This window comes from Microtus oregoni, unplaced genomic scaffold, assembly GCF_018167655.1.
Source record: "Microtus oregoni isolate MIOR12 unplaced genomic scaffold, Mior012 000069F_ref0000032, whole genome shotgun sequence".
In the NCBI taxonomy this organism is placed as follows: Eukaryota; Metazoa; Chordata; class Mammalia; order Rodentia; family Cricetidae; genus Microtus; species Microtus oregoni.
Genome location: NW_024543976.1, coordinates 1,941,143 through 1,966,149, shown reverse-complemented (window position 1 = coordinate 1,966,149; position 25,007 = coordinate 1,941,143). Strand labels below are relative to the sequence as shown.

General features: G+C 41.7%; 1 protein-coding gene across 3 annotated transcripts in view; it reads right to left on the bottom strand.

Annotated features, from left to right (window-relative positions):
• Nucleotides 1-25,007, bottom strand: part of LOC121440635 (piezo-type mechanosensitive ion channel component 2-like) — a 346,630-nt gene that overhangs the window by 265,678 nt on the left and 55,945 nt on the right. For all 3 annotated transcript variants that reach the window (XM_041641417.1, XM_041641418.1, XM_041641419.1), the window contains exon 2: nt 15,792-15,887. In XM_041641417.1, coding sequence (XP_041497351.1) covers nt 15,792-15,887 — 96 coding nt within the window. The remainder of the gene's footprint in view (nt 1-15,791; nt 15,888-25,007) is intronic.

Below are 25,007 nucleotides of genomic sequence, written 5' to 3'. Positions count from 1 at the left end.
TTAGAGGTTGCTTTGGTCAAGCTGATGTATCACAGCAATAGAAAAGTAACTATCATAACCTATAATGGGTTCTTGTGGGAAGGCATCCTCTTACAATGTCACATACCATTTATATATACAGTGAAAATCAAAACCAAAACAAATTTAACAAAGAGACAAATGAACGTGTCTTTCAAATGTACACATCAACTCCAGCTCCACGATGATACCTCAATTAGACCTGATTCTTAGGTTTAACATTTGAGATCTCCATAATATAATCTTAGAAGACACTACTAAATGCAAGATAAACAGAGCCCATCACTAAATAGAAAGCAGGTAACATTTGATGGAGAGTCTCCCAAGGCATGTTCCTCTCCACTTTGCTATAACACAGCCCATCTTAGAGAAAATTGCAAACATTTGGTGAGTAACATGAAGGTTCCCTCTCCCCCTTCTGTCTTTTATTTGAGTTTAACCAACCCTCATCTTCTAGCAGAAAACAAGTCCAGCTGACTTACAGTGTACACAGATGCTCATGAGGCACTGTGAACAGACTCGGAGGATGCTCAGTGGTTGTTAGAGGGGAACTAGTTTCACAAAGCTCAGGCTATATTTCACTGACCTGGCAATACTTAGAAAGCAGCCATTGTATGCCTTTGTTTAAAGGAACCTTATTTAAGACTTGTTGTTGATTCAATAACATCATTTGGCTCATAGCATTGTTATGCAAGCTGAAGACAAAGGCAAATCATAGCCTACTTATATTATACCCAGGAGCAATGGATGGTAGCACCTAATGTGGGGGTCATCTTAAAAGAATGAAATTATCTAAAAAGTACAACAGTGTGAAAAATGTGGAATTTAAGAAAATAGGGTTTCACCTTTTAGCACCTCAATAATACCAAAATATAAATACCACAAATATTTTTAATTTCTCAGGCCACTGTTCCTAATCTCTTCCTTCCTTCCACTTAGCCAGACCCCCATTTCCCAGCAAAAGCATCAGACAACTCAAATTTCTGTGGTCACACCTGGAAGTGACTCTGAGGACACTTTGGATATTGATTTGAAGGTTGCAATCTATATTTAGCAGCGAGATGAATTCACAAATTCAGAATCTGTGAATAATGATAATTTAACTGTATTTAGACTTCAAAGTGTCTTCTATAGTTAAACATAATAATCCTAAGGTCACTCACTGTACAGTGAGTCTGTAGATTATGATGGCTGCTTCTATTTCCTTTTTGTTGTTGTTGAAGTTTTAGTTCCCAACATGTTAGTTGGAAAATGTAGATGTCTCAAACATATTAGTCAGACACTGAACAAACTGACATTGCACCCAGCTCCAATAATTAACATATTCCCATCTTCCCATGCTAAATTGTCATGTAGATGAATGTACAGGGTTTTGTGCATTCATTTGTGTCAGAATATTATACACAACACCAAAAAGTGAGCAAATCTCTGAACCACAAATATTTTTAAATTTCCCAGGCAACCACTCACCAATCACTCATCCTTCCAACTAGCCAGCCTCCCCTTTCCCAGCACAAAGCTCTGCCACACCCAGTTTTCAGAGGCTCGGCTCCTCATTCCCTGCAGTCCATGTGCAGCCCATACAAAGCCTCTGTAAAAGCTGCGGCTGCTGAATATTTGATGACTAGCATATGCTGCAGTGATAGACCGACCCTGCCATTTGCAGCCCCCGCAGCACCTTGGCACTGCTCTGGGTTTGATAAGATGGACCAGCCAAGTGTTGGAAAGCATTGGTTTTGTGGAAGGGCTGATAGCGCAATTTTCCTTCCTGAACATGCCTAGCTGTCCCAGGAGTCTGGTAATAAATAAATAACTAGCCAGTAGTAGAAACAGCTAGCAAATCACCAAGTAAGGAGGGGGAGCATAAGGTAGCATGCAGCAGCAAAGCAGGTGACCCCCACCCTGCTGGTTCTGATCAGAGTCTGCTCTGGCTCACCTCTGCTTGCTTATTCAGCCTCTAAGGCCCCAAGAGCCAGACCTGGCCTCTAGGTTTCAGTACATGAGGAGACAGCTATGGTTCATCCCAACCATTTGGTCCTATGTGGACCAGATACTCCATGGAGATCAATGCAGTCAGCCCCCTCCCAAACACTGGCCCGCAACAGGATCTGCTGTACTGATCTGGCCATGATGATGCTGGATGTGTGAAATGAAGGGAAAATGCTCAAGGAGAATGGAGAGGGTGGGAAGGAAGAGTCTTCTGAGGAAGGCGAAAGGAAGCTCCCATGGAGAAGTTTGAGAAGCAGCACAAGGGGCCTTGAGGAAGGCAAAGAGGATTCTGCAGAGGGTATTAGACACAGGTAGGCACCTTCTTTCAGAAATTGTTTATCACTAACATATATTCCTAAAACACTATGCTATTTTCTGCATAGCCCAATCACCTTATGGTTGAACTCCTTACTATCCTAGGTCATGCAATTCTAAGCTAAAACATTCATCTTTGGTCAGCATAACAAGAGTCAGAACTCAGCCTTCACTTATCCTCTGGGTAAGACTCTGTGTAGAGTACAATCTGTGTTGTTGTGCCTTCCTGACAGAGTTCCCAGGAGTCCCCTACTACTGTTTGCACCTGGCTTCAGAAGATGGATCATGTAAGAGCTACTAAATTACCAATCTAACCATGAAAAGAGACCCCTCAAGACATAGAGTTGGAAATGGATGCTTTAATACACATATGTTCAGGACCAGAAATTGAAGGGAAGCCAGTAGGAGACAGGAAAAGTAATGTAGAATAAGCATTTAGGGGGTTACTAAGTATGGCATTAGTGCCAGATGATCTCACAGAACATTCTAGAGTGGAACCATACAGAGTCGTCCCAGGACTTGATAAGGGGATAGGATGGAACCTACAGTGACCATTCATGGAGATAGAAGCCATATCCACAAGCAGAAAGGGAGAGCCTGAGGTGAGGTGGACCCTTCCAGCTGAAACGCACACTCAGAGGAGCCTTCTGCTGCCAATCCCCCAGACAGAGAGCCAATGCCTGCTTCATGATGGTGAAGGATCTGGGCAAGCATACAGTAAGAGTAAGGACATTCACACTGATAACCGGAGAAGAATTTGTCCAGCTCCCCTTGCATTCAAAAAGTTTTCGTTTTTCAGATAACACGTGTCCCCAGGAATGCTGTGACAAGAGTGAAAAGGTTGATATTTGATGGTGACATTCATTTATACATTCCGAAGGAGCCCAGATTAAGAGCTGGACAGACTTTCTGGAAGACAGAAAGAAAGACAACCCAAAGACTAAAGCCTGCATGTAGTCCTAAATGCATATTCCCACACTCAGGTCTTGTTCCTGTGAGGTCTGGGACCGACCCTGGAATGGAATCCAGAAGAACTCTCCTGAGTGTACAGCTATTACAGTTTGTATTAGTGTCCTTAAGGGCTTGCCTGTTGAAAGCATGGTTTCTGGTCCACAGCACTATCTGGAGATGGTGGAAACTTTAGCAAGCAGGGATCTAGTCCAGGGACCACAGACCTTCCTGTTCCTCTCCCCTCCCTGCTTTCATTGCTGAGCACTTTCTTCTACCATAGTCTCTCACCAAATGCTGCATTATCCCAGGGCCAAAAGAAACAAAGCCAGCCAACCCTGGACTGAAACCTCTGAAACCACGAGCCAAGATAAACCTTTACTGATTATAAGTTGATTATCTCCGTTGGTTATTTCATCACAGTGGCAGAAAGCTGACTGCCATGACAAATCCTAATAGAAGCCATTGTGACGGATGTCACACGCCACCTTTTAAGATGTGATAGCCCTCATTCTAGGCTACCAGAGGATACTATGATGACCTGCTCTCAAATACTTGACAGAGTACATAGTGTTGGCAAACTCAAGTGTAGAAAATGAATATAAGCAAAATTAAGAACTGGATGAAGGAAAGAAGAGAAGGAGTCTTGCTACAGATCGAAAGAATGGTAGCTCCACTACCAAGTCATTTGCATAACACACTTCAGATGCTCAACACCCAATGAGCCAAAGTAAAAAAACAAATACACGCTTTATACCCGCATCTGTTCCTGCTTAATACCGACAACTTATACAAAACAGCTGTTTAGAGTTCAATCATTGTCTACTTAGGTGTTCTAATGTAAGAACAGGGCACACATAATGTCTGCACTTCTACTGTTATTTTTTTATAGAGAAGCATACAGTAGGATAAGGAAGTAGCTACTGGATCTCCATCACTGCACTGTTCCTATTAGAAGCACTCCTCAGTGAAACAACTTTTTAGACTGTCAGTTCAGGGCATTATTCATTGGCTCTGTAAAGGTAAGGACTAGGGACAGACTGTGTAGAATACTTGCCTGGGTTCTAGCAAGCACCTCATCACATGCTTGTCTTGTGATTATAGTTAACCTAGTCTTGAGAGTTCAGTGTAAGGTTTTATCTTGAGAGGTTATATCACATACATCTGTCCAAGTCTAGGGACATGGATGTGTTAAAGAGATTGCACAATTAACACATCCATCCTGGCTAATTAACAAATTCAAACTTAGTCTTTCTGCAGGCTTCAAAGCAAGCTAGCTTAAAAGCTGAGAAAAAAAAAGAGGGAAAAAAAGTATGTAAATAAATCACCTCCAGTAGAATATTCTTAAAGGGACAGTGAGTTTTTTAAGTAAGGAGAGCCACAGTTCCTTCCTTGGTTTAGATTGGAAGTGTCCTTCCCCCACTACCAAACGCTTTGGAGAGGTGATTATGGGCTAACTCGTCCATGGGGAACTAGGAGGTGGGATCCAGTTGGAGGAAGTAGTCACTGGGAGCACTGTCTTTGTAGTTTACATCTTAAAGTGCCCTGCCCTGCTGAACTCCAAGAGATAGGTATCTTTCTCCACCTTAGCATTCACCATGTGAGGCTCTGTCTTACTCTGGGCACAAAGCACTGATGACAAAAGACTCGCAAACAACAACAACAACAACAAAAAAAAAAAACAGAAATCGTGAGGCAAAAGAAAGCATTCCTCTTTTAAAGCATTTCTCTCAGGTATCTAGCCATGGCAAACCAAGAGACTTATCTACAGCTCTTTTTGCATCTTCTGAGCACACATCACAGCCCCTGGCTCATAGTCACTTGTGAAGCTGTGTCTTACCAACTCTATCTAGGAACACATCAAGCGCTCAGTAGACATAGAAGGCAGAAAGCTGAAAATTTCAGTAGCTTGCCCAACGGTGCAGAGCCAACAGGTGACAGAACTGTGTCCTGCTCACCATTGCACGTTGAGTGGGCCCCACGATGCCTGACCAGGGAGACAATAGGAAATGTCTGTCGATAGCTAATGCATGGTAATTTGAAGGACAGATCAACAAACTGAAATCCCTTCAAATGAATAATACCTTGTAATAGAAATGGCAGGTTTTTCATAGATACCATTTGAGCCAAAGAAATGTTTGGGGCTCTAGGAATCTTTTCTGTAGTCACGCAATAACGTGCTATTTCCTGAACCAAGAATTATTTGCCTAAAAGCCACTCTGATTTCCTGCATGCTAAATTCACAATAATAGTGAGATAATAACCTCCCCCATTCTACAAAATTGCAGAAAACCTAAACATCCCATAATTGATTTTGAAAATGGAGACATGAACTTCCCTAACTAGTTTGGTTAGCATTTCTTTTGGTGGTGAGCTGATCTTATCGGCAATGAAAACCAAGTAATTTATCCAATTAAATATTTCCTTGCTTTTTGCTTTATTATGACATACAAAAACATTGTAATAATAAGGCTAATGTTCTTAAGACTATTTATAACAAAAACCAGATGCAGGAGTGTTTTAAAATATCTGCTACTATTTCCGTTCTGATGTCTAAACACGGCTTTACAAGTTACAGACCTCTTTGCCTCTTTAAGTAGGGGAACTGAACACCATTTTTCTTGTTTTCAGGGTGCTGCTAGTATTCTGGATAAGTGTAGCCTGGGCCAGAACCTTTGAATAGGATATTTTTGGAGTATGTGTTGGGGGGAATAATTTACAAGAGTAGCACAACTTCCTACTGAAGTAGGGCTCCTATTCAGGGTTACATTAGTTAGAATTGCTTTTCTTCTTGATCATTCTAAGATAACTCTGGCAAAAGTTTACAAGTCTTAACCAGAACTGCTATGAATTTTACCTGCTCATGGTTGCTAACAGAACACAACAAAGCCCTTTCTTTTCTACCCCTCTGAAACCCTGCCTTCCAAGATGCTGCAAGAGATCCCACCAAGAAGAGAAAATATTGATAAAAATGCTATGGTGTAAATGCAAGTAAATGAATCAGAGGAACTGCTGTCTTGGTCCAAACTAAAATAAATGTGATTTATTCAAAAAAGAAAAGCTATTTAGAATTATTCCAAATGAGAACGTAAACAAAATGCCTCAAGCCACATATTTAAAACAACAACAGAAAAAAAAAAAAAACCTCTTCAGGTAAAACCTGCATAAATGGGCACTGCACAGTTCTTGTGTTATTCCCTTGGCAACTTTATTGGCATTGGCAAAGAACTAGGTTACTCAAGTCCCTGTAAGGCACCCGAAATCCCTGTATGTCATCCACCCCAGGTGTGGGGTTCATCATCCTTTGGGTAAGAGTTATTAATGGTGTAGACAGACAGACAAACAGCATGGCAGGGCTCTGAGGCGAGTTGATGCCCGCCCATGTGGCAGGGATAGGCTTCCTTTTTAGAAGTTTCCTAGGGAGAGGGGTTCATGTCTATAGCCAGCCGGTCTCTGATTCCATGCTATCAGCATGGGGCAGGGGTACTGCCCTCCAGGGAAGCAAATGATGCTAGTGTGTGAACTAGAGGATAGAGGAAAGTGAGGAGGGGTGCACATTTGGTCCAGATGAACCCAGTTTACAGACAGCAATATGACGTCATTAGTCCTCTGATGTCTTAGTGTCTGGTTAACTTGAATTCTGTAAACTTCCTTGGGGAAGGATCAGGGATCCAAACGTTCTCCAGGGATCCTTGAGATTCTGTTAGAGGACCAAAGACCCAGAGACAGGCTCTCGGTAGTTCTCATTTCCTTTATCACAGCTATGGTTATAGTGAGAGAGAGGCTGCAAGAGATGGGCGTGGCCAGTTTAGCCCCTGGTCCCAAGCCTAACACAAATCCCCATGCTGTCGCAGTGAGTAGGATCTTGCTCAAGAAGACTACCTTGTTCTTAGAAATACCTTCAGTAACGGCCAGCACTGTGTGTGACATCCGCACCTGATACGTGAATTCATCACATGATGCTTTTAAGATGGTCTTGCAGCAGAAACCAGCTAATGCTCTCTAGGACACAACGCTTCCTTCATCTGAAAGCATCTCTTTTCAATGGACCCCAAAAGATAAACGAATCTCCTCCAAAAAGGATGAATAAAAGCCATCCATCACTTTAGACAGTGAGAACACATGTGAACAGAATGACTGACTGGAGAGCTAAACAAGCAGATGTCAATTTCCAACATACTGCAAATAGCACACTGCAGGTGGATGTGAGTCTCCTTCCCTGGACTGTGGGCGCGCACATTGCCGGCAGCACTAGAACCATCACTTACTAGTCAAGAGTGTCTGACATACAGCAAATGGTGATGACAGCTGCCCAAGTCACTAAGATCCTCCAGAAGAACACCTGTCCCCAGGAAAATATGAGTTGGACCTTGAGGACAGCGCTTGCCTTTTGTAGTTCTAGAATCAACGGGTGCTTCAGCACGCTACCTAGTCACCTGGACATCCCACCTAGCAACTTGTGAAATCACATTTATCCATCTGCACAAGCATCGTGACGATCATACACTTGTCGTGTGTATCAGCACTGTGACTCTCCCTCAGGTCAACATCGAACTGCCTCCCTCACAAGGAGCAGTAACCTCCAGACACCGCGTTGGACTAAGCATTCTGTCCTTTCCTTTTGAAATACACACGGCTCATTTAATAACCAGTTTTATCCCCATCCACTCCAAATGCTACCAGAGCCAGATTTATCTCACAGGGACAGCGGTTTGCCATGACAGTTTTCATTCCCCAGTCTCTTTCCAAGTGCCAAGGGGTACCCCGAAATCACCTTAGAAAAGTAACGGCATAGCTGGGGTTAAGTAGGCAGTTCCCCAAAAAGCAGTTACCCTAAAAGCTAGCGTTCAGCCAGCTACATAAAGCCCAGGGTGTGAAAAGGCCGTTCCAGTGAAATACCGCTCTTTCTTCACCTCTTCAATCTCCACAAAATTCAACACAGCGCCTGGTGGAGGACAGTCTCTTGATTAACATCTGCTGAAAGGCAAAGCCGGCCTTACTTAATGTGATGTGTTGTCTTATGTAATGTACACATATGTCACCAGCCCACATCAATATCTGTGACGGCCCCCTTAAATAGACTCATAGTGTCTTTCCAGACCTGTGTGCTCAGAGCCAAACAAGCTATCAGCCAAAAGGCTCCACTAACTGACCAGGCCTCCTTCTTTCAAGACCCCGGAGGACTTAGCCCTGCCCAAGGCATGAGTCAGACACCATAGAGGCCAATAGCCAAACGGTGCACACAGTGTACTGGGCCTGCTGCCAACCCACCTAGAACCAGCCTTCACCTGCAATATAGATCTGTAAGAATTATAGGGGTTTTTAACTTATTTATTTTATTTCATGGGCATGACTGTTGCCTACCTACATGTATGTGAACTGTTTATGTGCCTGGTGCTTTAACAGGCAGAAAAGGGTCTCAGATCTCCTGGAACTCAAGTTATAGGTGGTTGTGACCCACTATGAGGGCACTGGGAATTGAACCCTGGTCCTTTGTGAGAATGAGTGCCCTAAATGGCTGAACCTTCTCTCCAGTACCATGGAAGAATATTTTTAATAAAATAATATATCATTTAAGGGTTCAGTGTGAGAATTAAATTAACTGATGTATGCAAATAAAGGGTGTGCTTACTACACAGTGCTAATGGTTCTCTATTAACAGGCCAGTTAGCCCAAACACTATTAGATATCTAGGAGCGAAACATTAAAGACCCTCATAAATCATTTAACCCTTTGCTGTTATTTACAGAGACCTAATATAGTCTTTCAGTGAAGATTAACAAGCGAGAAGGATTTCTCCATGCCAGATGTTTGGATCCAGCGTTACTCTGACACTGTTACAGATATTGCTGAACTTCAAAATACTGAATTTATTGAGTACCTGAGCTGCCTTCTTTCGACCCAGATATGCTTTAGCATATATCTCCCATCTGAAAAAAATGCCAGCCGCATTGACTAGTACATTGTCCTTGGAATATACAGCATAAGAAACCTATTGTGTGCCTGCATGAAGGACTTAGAGCCTCCTAAATCTGAAACACTGGGCCATGTGTTACTAACTATTAATTAATTACACACTATAAAAGAATTTAATGGAGGCCTGTCTCAATCCTTAACCCAAAGCACTCTGTTTATGAACAGCAAGAAAAGCCTCATTTCCTTTCCTCCAGTATTACATGCTTAAATAAAATGCCCATCATTGTAATTGGACACATAAAACATTTTAGCAGACTCGATGTCTTCAATTACTCATGACTGTCTGATTCTAATTAAATTGAAAACAGCAGTCCTATGACCTGCCATAGCCCAAGCTTCTGTTTCCAGAGGATCTGTGCATGCAATAAACTATTGTACAGCTTTTCTGTTACAAAGTCTATGGTGAGAGTAATTGTGTTCCTAAATCTTGAGCAGTACACAGGTAAATTCATTCATTCTATAAGCATTGTTTGTTGCCTATAGTCCAGGCACAATAGTAAACATATCAGTGTATCCATGCTGTCTTGATGTTTATGCAAAGGAGGCAAAACACTACATAAACCTAGGATGAGACCTTCATGCCTAATGCTTTCTCAGTCTCCAGTGAACTTAATGGCAAAAGGTGTTTATTTGCAACCTGTGGTTTTTCACTTAGTGGATGATACAAAAATAAAGTCGGAGAAGCTAGAAGAGTTTGCTATAGGGAAAGGAGTTTCAATGAGAAGACCCCGTGAACATGCAGGACACACTAGATGGTAAGGAGCTGCTGTTTGCAAAATCCAGAGTGAGAACACAGTATCAAGAGAAGTGGCTTGTGGCCCCAGAGGGAAATAGCTGTGCACTCGCTGTCTCGGTGTCTAAGTGCCTAGGACCAAGTATCCAAGCCCAGGAAATGTATAAAGAGACCTATTTGGCTCTGCCCCTAGTGGCTGGAAAGTCAAGACCATGTTTCTCATAGCTGCACTGGATCTGGTGACTACCTTTTTGGGGCATCACATGGCAAGAGAGAAGGACATGCACACCAGATCAGAACCATCCTTCTCCTCTGGAGCAGCTAGGAATGGTGAGATCTGACCCCACCTCACGACCTCATCCAATCCTAATCACCTCCATACATCAACAACATGTGAATTTGGAGATTAAATTTTCAGTGCATGAACTTTGGTGAATACAATTAAACTGTAGCAATCACTTTGGTAGTTTAAAGATGTTCTGTGTGTCTTTGGGGAGAGGTAAGGATTATAGAGGTAGGGGATAAACATGAATTGTCCTCCTGGAACTAAATGACAGTCACTTTGCCCAAAAGAAAAATTAAAAGTAGTTAGCATTGGACCAAAGAACCCAAAGAAACTGATGTACAATGTAGGCTTTACCCAGATGCTACCTACAATCACATACAGGGAGATGACTCAGCCACGGCAGGAGCAGACCAGGCAGGTATGGGCAAGAGGATGAAGATCTTGACAAAGATGAACTTCTCAAACCCTGGTGCCGTTCTGGTTTCTACAGGCAATGCTACACATGGAAAGTGACCTAGTTTAAAATAATATTCATAATTTTAATTTCTACACTGACTGGTCTAAGGAATGTTGGAGTGCTCAAGTCTCCAGGGAAGTGCTACTGCCGGCAACTCTGCAAAATGCTTAGCGCTTCACCCAGGCACGGGGAAGTCTCAGCCCATAGAGGGATATTGAGGAATCATCCAGAGAAAAAGATACAAATGCACATCTAGGGTTTCCAAGTCCAAGTATTACCAAGAATTGGTGGAACCAATAACTTCATAGGCATTAGTGTGAATTAAAATTAAGTCTGGTTCACAGCACGGTAAATGAAAGTGGGAACAGCACAAGACAGCTTTGTTAGGGAAGTGAGGAGAGAGGTTTCTAAGCACGTGCCAACTGAAATGAATCTATGCATGAAAAATGGCCATAATTCAAAATCCAGAGAAATGCATTACAGGCAGAGAGAACTATACAGCACAGCACAATATCCATTTGTACCACAGTAAGAAAATAACTGAAACTATGCAATTTATAAAAACAGAGATTGTTTTCTTACAGTTCTGGAAGCCATGACGTCCAGGAGCATGACACACACATGTGGTCATGCCTATATGGTGTATAGTTACACTGTAGAGGACATGTATGAGACAGATCCATCCTTCTAGAAGACCCACCATAATGCCCTTTATTCACGTGTGAGTGTGGGGCCCTCATTACCAGTCCTTTTAAAATATTTCCACCTTCTGCTCTATTCCCAAGGCAACTGTATTTCAGCTTGAACTCTGGAGGGGGTATTTAAGTTGTGATATACAAATTTGGCAATGTAAAGCCACATCCAGGACCGGTGAGCTAGTTCAGTGGTTAAGAGCACTTGCTCTGGCAGGGGACCTGGCTTCAATTTCCATAATCCACACAGCAGCTCAAAATCATCCATAACTCCAGTTCCAAGGGTTCTGATGATGTCTGATCTCCATGGGCATCGAACATGCACATAGTGCACAGGCATACATGCAGACAAAACGCTTATAGAAGAAATAAAGAAATTTTTTTTAAAAATTAAAAATACATGATTCTATAGCTATATCTGTGGAATGGATTTACACTTTGCTCAGACTTCTATCTACTCATTGGTCCTCATTGAGCCTAATATCCCTAACCAATGTGGATATCTATACGTTAAGGGGAAAACTCGGGCGCATGAATTGGTACCCAGCTGAGTTCATCGAAGGCTGTGCCATACACTAGTGTCTGCACTCTTGGACTTTAGCGCTGGAATCATCGTCATGTCTCGTCTGCAGCTTCCACGTGGACTCCTCTGCCGAATGCCCAGCCCTCCAGCCTCACCTATGTCCGCTAAGTGAACATCTACAGCAATATGCCCAGAGCCTGAGATCCAGTTTAACTTGCACAGTGAGAGCATGACTTGGTAGTGTACCTGAAGCCACATCTGGCAGGGAGCTGGGAAAACAGAACTGCACAGAGAGGAAGGTGGACAGGGATGGCTGGAGCTGCCATGCCCCCCCCACCCCGAAGACTACCCATCCTTCAGGACTCGGAAACACATACTGGATGACCATTGGAGCCAGGCTATCCTGGTCAGGGGGAGGGGTCTATGTAAGGTGGCTTCCGTCAGACTTCTCAATGGGTCTTAATGCCCGCAATGGGCCTGTGTGTTGAGGTATAGTCCTGGTAGGCACTACTGGGAGGAAGGAGGGACCCTTCTGAGAGGTAGATATATGTGACAGGCCATCAAACGATTGGACACATGCCCTCAGAGGGGACTGTGAGATCCCAGGCTTATCTCTTGCTCTCTTTTTGTTGGATTCCAGCCGTGAAGTTTCCTCTGCCGCGGTCCCTGAAACAGTATGCTGCCTCTCTTCAGGACCAAGTGCAATGAGTCCTCTGGCCACTGACTAAAATCTCTAAATTACTAATCCCGTCTGCAAGCCTTTCTTCTTTGTAAAACGACTATCCTTGGGCTTGGTTATAGTGGCAGACAGACATCAGCAACACTAGAAAGAGACTACTGTGAACTGTCCCCCGAAGGTCTTTAGACAGCAAGGAAAGAGGCTCTGCCATCTTAAAGAATAACTCATTTACAACAAAGTATCTACTATGCAAGGCATTTCAGAAGAGAATCTGACAAAATAGGAGGCCTCTAGGGGAACATATTCTGTGAGAACTGTTGAGAACTCCCATCCTGGAGGAACCAAGTTAAAAATGGACGCTTGGTTGATGGTTCGTTCTGTGTCGCCAGAACATTCTCCCTGGGTTCCTGGTTTTCTTTTCACCTTTAATGAACTTCCTTATTAAATTTTCTTTTTAAAAAATACCTAGAGTCATTTCTGCTTTAGGAAAGAACCCCAAAATATTCGGTCCTATGGAGATAATTATACATTTAACAATCTCAGCCATTTAATGAAGTGCTTAGCCTTCCACAAACCCTTCACAATATTACTGGAAGGTGACCTCTGATCTCTTTCAACTCATTGTTGCTTTAGGCAGGAAGCATGCCCAGGGAGTGCAGGAAAGGACAGTCCAGTCTGTCCTGAGACTATCTAACAACACTTTAGAGCAGCGCTGCTCAACCTTCCTAAGGCTGCGATCCTCTAATACAGCTCCTCCGTTGCGGTGACCGCCCCAACCATGAAACTTAATAACTGTAATTTTGCCACTGTTATGAGTCATGATGTAAGTATCTGATATACAGGATATCTGATATGTGACCTCTGTGAAAAGAGGTCACAACCCGCAGGTTGAGAACCACTGCATTAGCGTCCCCAGTGGGAAGGGAGCTGCCACATAGAGGACCGTGTGCTGCAGAAGGTGCCCCTACTACTGCTGCCATGTGCTTCACCACTCCCAAAAACTCTTTATTTCAACTCAAGAATTCTCCGACTGCATTTCATTTCTAGCTCAGTGTGCCTGTCAAAAAGAATCTGGCAAGGGACAATGCTTGCATCAGCTCCTGGGGCCAATTCAACTTTACACATGGATTTGGACATAGTGTTTCTGGGAGGTACACTGCAGAGCTTGCTTGGCCAATGTTGGATAATTCCTGAGATGTGGTTATGAACTCAAACATTCACAGCTCAGTGCGTTTGAGCCTACATCTGTCCTGAAAGGCCCTGTTGCTCCTGTGACAGGTACCTAGCTTCTATACATGGACTCCTAGCATAACCTCATATGACCTAGGAATGTCTCTCCACTTTGCCTTTACACAAGGCTCCTAGACGTGCATGGATTTTTGAGTCTTACAGATCATAAAAAAAAAAAAAGATCATGCAGGTTACATAAACAAACAAAAAGATTAGGTTATGTTAACATCAGTCACGTTTCCTGGTGCTGAGATGCAGGAAAGGGGAAGACAAAACACCCGGATGCTGCTTCCAGATGCTGGTTTAGGGATTTCCTAAAGAACCTGTTCTGTTAAGACCAGAAGCGGCAGACACCTGCGTTCCTCTCTGTGCACTGACCTTGTAACTTTTCATTCACAGGATGTGTCTGCACCTGCGGAGGATTTGTAGTTTTGGATTCTATGTCATATATATCTCCTTCCTGACAGTCACAGGGCTCAGTGTACTGGGCTTTGCCCAGTGGATACCTCTAAAATTGTTACAGATTCCTGAGTATTGACTGACGGGAGGGGAGGAAAATTCAAGGGCTGTCACAATAGTATGGAAGGTATTCTAGTTACCTGATCTCCAGATAGAGCGGGAGCCTATGTTGTATAGAATAGGAGCAGCAAAGAACTCAACTGAACATATAAAAGTGCTCACTTTGAATGCACTGTGTTCTGAAGGCTCACAAAACCTTTCTTTGCAGCACATGCTTCAAGTTCCAGAACGGGAGTTGCCTGAACATGGTAATCTTTTCTCAGGGCCAAAAATCCTTTGTTGAACTCTTTAGAGCAAGGTTACAGTGGATGGAGCTCCATCAACACTGAATTTGCTGCTTGATAAGGATTTGCATAAAGTCAGCTTCTCTTAATTTGGTCTATTATGCATGTGAATAATTCAGAGCTATTGTGACTGGGAGGAAAATCGGTGTAGCGTCCTTAGCTCTAACTTCTAGAATGACTGTGCAAAGCATTATTAAATTCCTGACCAGGGAGAAGGAGAAAGATGAAGCTGTTTGCTGTTCTTTGCACACCATGGTCTTTGCCATTTCTCCTGAAGAGCCAGCCCATCAGTAAAAAGGGGGTCACCACAAATGGCCTTTCCCACGTCACTGAAGGTCAGGACAAACCCAATTGCCTTTTCCTGTCATGGAAATACACAGCCGTTTCTCTCACCTGCAACATTTGGCATGGTCCTTATGGCTTGAAATGCTACACATTGTGAAAATAGTATATTTAATCCAGCTTGAGGGAGCTTTGTTTTTGTATTTGTGGAAGGCCTTCAGTAAGTGCGAGCACAAACTAGAATGTGCTAGCTAATTAGACTCCCGCAAAGCCATCACTGTTCTTTTCTCTGCCTCGCAGAGCAATGAGCAAGGATCTAAAGCTTCACAGGAACCTGCTCTGGGTGCTTTCTGCAACACAGCTCTGCTTTCACTGTGCATTTGATGGATATGTTAAAAAAAAAATCACAACTGATGTAGAAGCAAGAAACAGCAGAAAACCAGGCTTCCACCCAGTTCTCCCACTGGAAGCCTTCAAAGGGCCAGATGTTGCGCTGCTGTTTTCAATGCCCAGATTCTCCCCAACAACAAAATATCCAAATGCACACGCCAGTTTTGCCATACCACATGCCTTGTTTTTATTGACCGCACTCTGAGATAGTTTTCACAAACCACAGAATTCCAGACTTTCTTAGTAAAGTTCCTGACTCAGTAAGGAACTCACATAGGGAGAATAGCTGTGGAAGTAACAAAGACCCATGCAACTTTGTTCTATTCTACCTGATAGTGATTACAACGCTGGGCCCACCCCTACCCCTGCTGCCCAGATAATAGCCTCCTCCCTGAAGAAAGACAAACCCAGGGAGTCCAGAAGCATAACCAAGCCATGGAACTGTGCTATGGTGTCACAGAGTCTCTTACCTTGCATCGTTGCTTTGGTTGGTTCTGAGAACAGAGGAATGAGCAAGAGGTAGATAAGGTAGACAAAGGAGAGCCCATTGTATCGGAATGCACATGCTGCGATAGGGAAGAGAAAAGAGAGGAGAATGGTATTAATAACCACAGGCCAACACAACAGCTGCACGGGCAATGGTTTCAAACATCACATGGCTTCTCTCTCTAAACAGGCAAGTCAATCTCAAAGCAATAAATAGTGTTCTGTGTTCACCATTGTATTGAGTATGGTGTGAAACAAAATAATTAAAATACCTAGTCTCTGTTCTTAAATTCTAAGAATGAATTTAACAGAATAACTCCATTAAAATTAGTAATAATGACTTGTTCATAAGTACACAATATCAAAATATGTAAAGACAGAAAGCGTTGAGAGGATGATGTTTTTACAGACAAATGAAGCCACATTGCTATTGGGCTTAAAATTGACTGTCCTGCTATGTTCTCCATGAATTTAACTGTATCCATAAAGCAAAAGCCTACAGTCTATTTGCCAAAGGGAAAAGAAAAACATGAAAAATCAAAGAAAAATGATCAAATCATAAAAAGACAGTAGCAAGAGTGGATGACAGAACAGGAGCTTCCCTAAAACACCTGGAAAACAATAATGAAATCACAACAGTCATCTTACCTGTCAACAGTGACCTTAATCATCAGTGCATTACACTCTCTAGACAAAAGATAGGGGGCAGCGGCTATAGACAGAGGAACAATTGATAAGGGAGCAGAGCAGGGAGGCTAACTAATCTCCACGCTCTTGTTTCTCCTACAAATCCAATCCCCCAGTCTCGCCTTCAACTCTGTGGCAGTTCACCTGCTGAGACCTGCCCTCTCTCTCAGCCCCTTTCTCAAGTGGATCACACAGATCTTCCTCCCAACCCATGTCTTTATGCCAGCCCCCAGTTCCAGCAGGCATTCCCTGGGAAACCACAGTCCACTCCAGTCAGGGAATCAGGGAAGCTCTTCACTCTGAATCAGCTCCTTTAAATTCAATCTCAAATCTTATGCCCAGCTCTGTGTTAAACCACTTGTTGTGGCCTCTCCTCACTCTCTACCCCATTCCCAGGGGACCAAGCATGTATTGGTGGAACAACCTGCTTCCTCCCTCCTAAGGGCTCCCTCAGCACCAGCTCCTAGTCCATCCCCATTCCTAAGAGTCAGCTACCAATACCTAGAAATACATTTTACCCAGATCTCCCAGTGACCACGCATAGCAGAATCCTAGAAGAGTTCCCTACCAAGCAGCACAAAGCCACCACACGGTCCTAAGAAATAAAGAGGGTGACAGAAATCAAGGAATAAAACAACCACCCAACAAAGACAAGATCAAACAACACCACCTAGAACTACAATTAGAAGCCTAGACGCCAGGGTAAAAACACAATCAATAACAGCCAGAACAATATGTCTTCATTGGAGCCCAGCAAACCTACAACCGTAGGCCCTGAGAATTGCAACACAGCTGAAGAACAGGACAAAGACCTTAAAATAGCCTTTATGAATATGACAAAGGTCCTTAAAGAGGAGATTAATAATTCTCTTAAAGAAATCTATAAAAATACAAGCCAACAGTGGAAGAAAATGAATAGAACAGTTCAAGACCTGACCTGAAAGCATAAAGAGGATCAGTAAGGAAAACCCAGAACTGGGGCCTGAAGAGGGAAATCTGGAAATGAAAAGTTTAGGAAATTGAACAGAAACCTCAGAGGAAAGTTTCACCAACATAATAAAAGAGAAGAAGCGAGAATCTCAGGTACTGAAGACACTATAGAAGAAATGGATACCTAAGTCAAAGAAAATACTAACTCTACAAACATCCTAGCATTAAACAATCAGGAGAGCACTATGAAAAGATCAAACCTATGAATAATAAGAATAGAGGAAGGAGAAGAAACCCATGTTAAAGGCACAGAAAATATTTTCAACAAAATCATAGAAAATTTCCCCTAACCTAAAGGAGATGTCTATCAAAGTATAAGAAGCACACAGAAAAAAAAAATAGACTGAACCAGAAAAGAAATTTCCTGGAACATAATAATCAAAACACTAAATGTAAAAAAGAAAATATTAAAGATGCAAGGGGAAAAGACCAAGTAACATATAAAGACACACCTATGAGAATACTACCTGATATCTCAATGACGATTCTAAAGCTAGAAGGACCTAGACAGATGTGCTGTAGACTCCATAGGAGACCCAGCAAATCATCCAATCACCATAGTTAGAAAAATAATATAATCCATGATAAAACCAATTTTAAGCAATATCTACCTTCAAACTCAGCCCTATGCAGGGCACTAGAAGGAAAATTCCAGACTAAAGAGTTTAGCTGCACCCAAGGAAACACAGGCAATAAATAATCCAGGCCATCAAATCAGAAGAGGAGAACACACACACACAAAATTACCACCACCAACAACAACAACAAAATAACAGGATCAAAAAAACACTACTTATTGATAGCTGTCAACATCCATGGTATGTCCCCCAATAAAAAGACATGCACTAACATAATAGTCACAAAAGCAATATCCATCTGGTGCATATAATAAACACATCTTGACATCATGGATAGACATCATCTTAGGGTAAAAGAACGTAAATTGAAACTACAAGCAAATGCACCTAAGAAGCAAGCTGATATAGCCATTTTAACACCTGACAAATTAGATCAAACCAAAACTAATCATAAGACACAGGGAAGGACACTACATATTCATCAGAGGGAAAAAATCCACCAAGAGAACACTGCAGTTCTTAACATATATGCAAGAAACAGAAGGGAACCCAAATTCACTAAGGAAATATTACTACAGCTTAAATCATGCACTGATCCTTACACACTGATAGTGGGAGACTTCAACACTTCACTCTCTCCAATACACAGGTCATATAGACAAAGACTGAACAGAGAGGTGCTGTTTATAAATGAAACCACAGAAAAAATCAACAAAGAAAGAGAATTACAGACCAATTTCCCTTATGAACATAGATGGAAAAAATAGTCAATAAAATACTTGGAAACTGAGCCCAAGAACATATCAAAAATATCATCTACTGTGACCAAGTAGGTTTCATCCCAGAGTTGCAGGGATGGTTCAACATATGTAATCAATAAATATACTCCACCATATAAACAAACTGAAAGACAATACCCCCATAATCATTTCATCAGATGCAGAAAAGGCCTTCGACAAAATCCAAAACCCTTCATTATAAAAGTCCTGGAAAGATGGAGGATGCCAGGGATATACCTCAACCTAAAAAGGCAGTCTACAGCAAGCTCATAGCCAACATGGACTTAACCAGACAGAAACTCAAAGCAATTCCACTAAAATCAGAAACAAGACAAGGTTGCTCATACTCTCCATACCTCAATACAGTGCTTGAAGTTTAAGCTAGAGTAACAAGAAAACTGAAGGAGATCAAGGGGATACAAATTGGAAGAGAAGAATTTTAGGTATCTTTATTTGTGAATGATATGATAATATACAAAATTGACTCTAAAAATTCCACTGGGAAATTCCCACAGCTAATAAACACTTTCAGAAAAGTAGCGGAATACAAAATAAACTTCCAAATATAAGTAGCCTTCTTATAAACAAATGGAAAATGGAATACATAAAAAAAATCTGGGAAACAACACCCTTCACAATAGCCTCAAAAAGTATAAAACATCTTGGGATAACTTTAACTAAGCAAGTGAAAGACTTGTATGATAAAAACTTTAAGATACTGAGAAAATTGAAGAAGCCATTATATCAGAAGGTGGAAAGATTCCCCATGCTAATAAATTGGTAGGATTATTATAGTAAAAATATCCATCCTACCAAAAGCAATCTACAGAGTCAATGTAATCACCATCAAAATTTCAACAAAATTCTTTACAGGTCTTGAAGGACAATTTTCAGCTTCATAAGGAAACACAAAAAACAAAGATAACTAAAAACAATTTTGAATAATAAAAAACTGCTAGAGGTCCCACCATCCTCAACCTTAAATTGTACCACAGAGCTATAGTAACAGAAACAGCATGGTTGTGGCATAAAAACAGACATGCTGATCAGCAGAGCCTACCTGACGACGGACACATAAATCCATACACCCATGGACACTTGATTATTGATAAAGAAATCTGGAAAAATGATACTACCTTCAACAAATTGTACCAGTCAAACTTGATGTTGGCATGTAGAAGATTGTAAATAGATCCATACTAATCACTCCGCACCAAACTCAGTTCCAAATGAAATGGAATTCCAAATATAAAACCAGATACACTGAACCTGATAGAAGAAAGAGTAGGGAATAGGCTTGAGCTCATTGGCACCGTAAAAGACTTCCTAACACTGTTAGCACAGGTCCTGAGATCAACAATTGATAAATGGGACCTCATGAAACTGAAGAGTTTCTGTAAGGCAAAGGACACTGTCATTTGAACAAAGTGACAGCCTACAGAATGGAAAAAGAATTTTAACAACAGCATATCTGATAGAGGGCTATTATTCAAAATTGATATAAAGAGCTCAAGAACTAGGTATCAAGAAAACAACTCAATTTAAAAATGGGGTAGAGATCTAGGCAGAGAATTTGCAATAGAGGAAATTTAAATAGCTGAGAAACATTTAAAGAAATGTTTAATAGCCTTAGCCATTGGAGATGCAAATCAAAACTACTTTGAAAATTAATCTTATATCCATCACAATGTCTAAGATCAATAAAGCAAATGCCAGTTTACACTGGCAAGGATGTACAGTAAGGCAAACACTACCCATTACTGGTGGGAATGCAAACTTGTACAGTCACTATGTAAATCAGCATGGTGGCTCCTCAGAAAATGGGAATCAATCTACCTCAAGATCCAGGTATACCACTCATGGGCATATATCCAAAGGTCACTTCATCCTACCAGAGACACTTGCTCAACCATGTTCATTACTGCACTATTCTTAATAACCAAAACTTAGAAACAACCCAGATGTCCCTCAGCAGAGGAATGGTTTAAAAAAATGTGGTACCTTTAGACAATGGGATATTACTCAGCCATTAAAAAAAATTAAATTCATAGACAAATGGATGGAACTATTAAAAAATTATCTTGTGTGAGGTAAAGCAGACCCAGAAAGACAAATATGATCAGTGCCTTGCTCAGCCATCATCAGAGAGGTCTCCTTCAGCAGATGGGAACAAATACAGAGACCCACACCCAGATAATACACAGAGAATGAGAAACTTCAGAACACTCAGCTGTAAACTGAATGTCTGCATTAAATCCCCTCCCCAGACCCTCAGGACTCAGAAAACCCTGCAGAAGAGGGAGCAGAAAGAGTGCAAGAGACAGAGGGGATGGAGAATACCCAGGGAAGAAAGCCTTCTAAATCAACCTGCTCGACACACATCTGAGCTCACAGAGACTAAGGCAGGACGCCCAAGGCCTGGTTGGATCTACACCAGATAGGGTCCTAGAGTTGACGTCTGCAGGAGGTGGACATCTGATTCTTATCCCTATCTCTACCTGATAACTACTTGCAAATGACAGTTCAGTTTTCTCTGAGAGTATCTCACTGGGAAAACAGACTACTCTATGTCCAGCAGTAGATGGCCAACAGAAAAATGAACTCAATGGTACCTTGAAACTTCCTTGTCTCATAACATCATGCAAGGACATTATTATTATTATTATTATTATTATTATTATTAATATTATTAATTTTTACATTATAGGTCCTTTGCATATGTGTTATGGCTTCCAGTTTAGTGTTTTTATGGGATACCTGAGTGTACAAAGAACTAGATCTATACATCTATATCTAGTTCTTGTGCCTTTTCTTAGGCTCATTTCCTTCAGTTTGACAACTCAAGCAAGACTGAACTTTGATCACGTATCATTACTGATCACAGAATTATGACACTCAAAATCGCTAACAGGAATTTGGGGAAAATTAATGAATATATTGAAATTTAAAAGAAGAACAACAAAACAATACCTCTGAACAATCAAGGGACCAAGGAAGAAGACAAAGGGGAGATGTAAAAATAGGTTGAGATGAAGGGAACAAAAGTCATACTGGAGCATACAGGAGGCAGCAAAAATAATTCTAAGAAAAAGTGAACACCTGCGAAACAAGAAGACTGAGACTAATGATACATACCTCAAGAAACTGAACAAGACCAAGAAATTAAGCTCAATGTTAGTAAAAGATAGAAAATACTAAAGATCAGGAGAGCAATGAGACAGACGGAAAAACAATAGACTATCAAATCTCAGGTTAGTTTTCTATAAAGATAAGCAAAATTGATAAATCCTTCACTAAAAAAAATCAAAGCAAAGATTCAAAAGTAAAATCAGAAGTGAAAATATAAAATGGAAAATTCCAGAATTAACTTAAAAGTTTTCAATCTTGCTCCATTCTCAGTAACACGGTAAGCCCTTACAGCATCCAGCATGATCCCATTTAAGATACGAGTCAGCCTCCACCCTTCGGTTCCACAGAGCATAGACTGCCAACCCCACAGTCACATACTGACATTCTCAGCCACAAAACTGACTACACAGCATCCCAGTGCTTACGGAGGGGGATTTGGTACCATCCCCAGTTTCAGGCACCCACTGAGGTGAGGGTGAAATGTACATGCAGAACCTAAAATAAAAATGAAATAATAAAAGTTGGAAGTCGGGTGTTGTTTCTGGGGAGCTAATGGCAGGGAAGCGTGGAAATTTTGATTCACCACACAAAATTCTGCTAGAAGGAGTGAATTAAAAGAAGTCTGTACCAGTAAAGTGCCCTATACCTTGAGCAATGCTCAGAGTGCACAAAAACTAAATGTGTGAGGTAATACATATCGTAATTAGCACACATACAATTTTTTTTTCTGCATACTCTGTACCATACACATTTTTTTCCAGGCTGAGGATAAAGTCTGAAGCATGAGAGGCAAATGCTTGATTGCTAAGCCTATAATACATACTTTAAAACAGCACACTTGCCAGATGTAGAGGCACACACCTTTAATCCCAGCACTTGGGAGGCAGAGGCAGGCAGATCTCTGTTGAGTTCTAGGCCAGCCTGGTCTGCTCTACAGAGTGAGTTCCAGGACAAGCTCCAGAGCTACACAGAACACAGCTCACTTGCACTACACAATTTGTACTCTTCAATTGATAATAAAGCTAACTTAAATAATCACAACCCGAAGCCTAAAGCTGATATACTGGAATGGAAGCGGTTCACAACGAAGCCCCAAATCAGTGTGGGCATCTTAAAGAGTCAGGGAAGAGTCAGTGAAAGAGAAGAGAAAGAAAGTTACTTTAAAAAAAAGTTGTGTGTGATGTTGTGTGTGGTATACGTCACTGGGCATGTGAACATGTGTGTAGACATATAGAAGTCACCATCTCAGTCAGAGTTTCTACTGCTTCTTGGTAGGAAAGGGTTTGGTTTACACTTTCACATTGCTCTTCATCAACAAAATGAAGTCAGGACAGGAACTCAAATACGGCAGGAACCTGGAGGCAGGAGCTGATACAGAAGCTATGGAGGGGTGCTGCTTACTAGTTTGCTCCCCATGGCTTGTTCAACCTGCTTTCTAATAAAACGGAGGACCACTACCCAAGGGAGGCACCACTCACAATGGGCTGGGCCCTCCCACATCTATCACTAATTTAAAAAAATGTCCTACAGGCTTGATAGTTTGGGTCCAGTTGACATCAAACGATCTGCCAATTACCACTGTTTACAGTGCAGTTCAAAGAGCTCAAGAGGAAAACTGGGATAAAGCTGTTGAGTGAAGAGATGAGGTTTTAAAGCCGGTCCTGGAAAGCCCCACTAGGGCTGTTATGGGGCAACTTACTCATGCCACCTGAGTAAAGGCTGGCCTGATTACCCTCCCAATGAATACAGTATTATAAAAAAAACAAAAACAAAACAAAACAAAAAACCCGTGGGATTCCTTGTTGAGATGCAAAAGAATATTGGCTGTGACTTTGGCATCTGCTTTTGTTCATCTCTTGTTCACTCTGAAGGCAGCCAACAGCCTTGTGGTGATTGCCTAAGGGAGGCTCACATAGTAAGGAAGCAGTACTCCCAGCAAGGGCCAGCCTCAGCCACCAATAGCCCAGCTGAAGCTTGTAGTCCACCACTGTCTGTACTAACTGCAGACCTGGTTGTAGACACTGAATCAGACAACCCAGGGCAGATACTCTGAATCCTGGATCCAAAAAAGATTAAGCTGGATTTGCTGTTTTAAGCACTCACTGTTGGGCTAATATCTATGCAGCAATATCTCACTAACACCTAAACTCAAAAAGCAAAAACAAAAACCACTTACAAAAAAATCTGAGTTTACTTCCTTTTTGGTCTAAAATAATCACATTTGAATATGATGGTAGCTGAATTGTCAAGGGTACCTCTTTACTCTGCATATGTGTGAAGAGACAACTCAGGAGTGATCCAAGCTTATGAAGACATAAAATGCTGTATCTACGTGAGTTATCTCCATCTCAGGCAAAATATGTCTTTGAATTTGGCAATACGGCAATTCGAGTTAGAATAGCCTTAGAAGGTAAAGCATCTCCTTTATCAAGAGCCATGCGATGCGCCTGTCCTCAGGACCCAGGGGTGAGGCCCATTTGTTAGCACTAATGAGCCATCACACTATGGCTGCACAGTGTTCTCCGGGCACCCTCTCCTCTCAAGGGCCCATCCAGTCCCCTGTAGGACTGTTCCTGCCTCAAGAATGTTGCAATGGACAGAGCAATAAAAACACAGATCAAAGTGCTCAGCGGAACAAAACAATCATCTTTGGGTAAGGCTGTCTTGTGGTCTCCTGTCTCCCTAGCTGTAACTACCTTAAATGATAAGGAGATTTCCTTAGGAAGGTTACAACAGGTGACGGTAATTTCTCATTTTACACAAGGTTTCTGTCAGGTTCAGAGCACGCACGATTAAAAAGCAGTTGATGAGGGAAGAGAAGTACCCCATAAACACCAGTTCTCCCCGACTCTGTGCCGTAAACATTTCAGCTTGCCTCATTAATAAATTTTATCTTCCAAAAATAAAAGTTAGCACTTGGTTATAAAAGAAAAAAAAACAGCTCTACAAGTAGAAAACAAAAAGATAGATTTTGCCTGGATAACTTGTCAGTACAGAAAGGTGAAAAACCTCTTGCAAATATGGAATTGTTTAGATG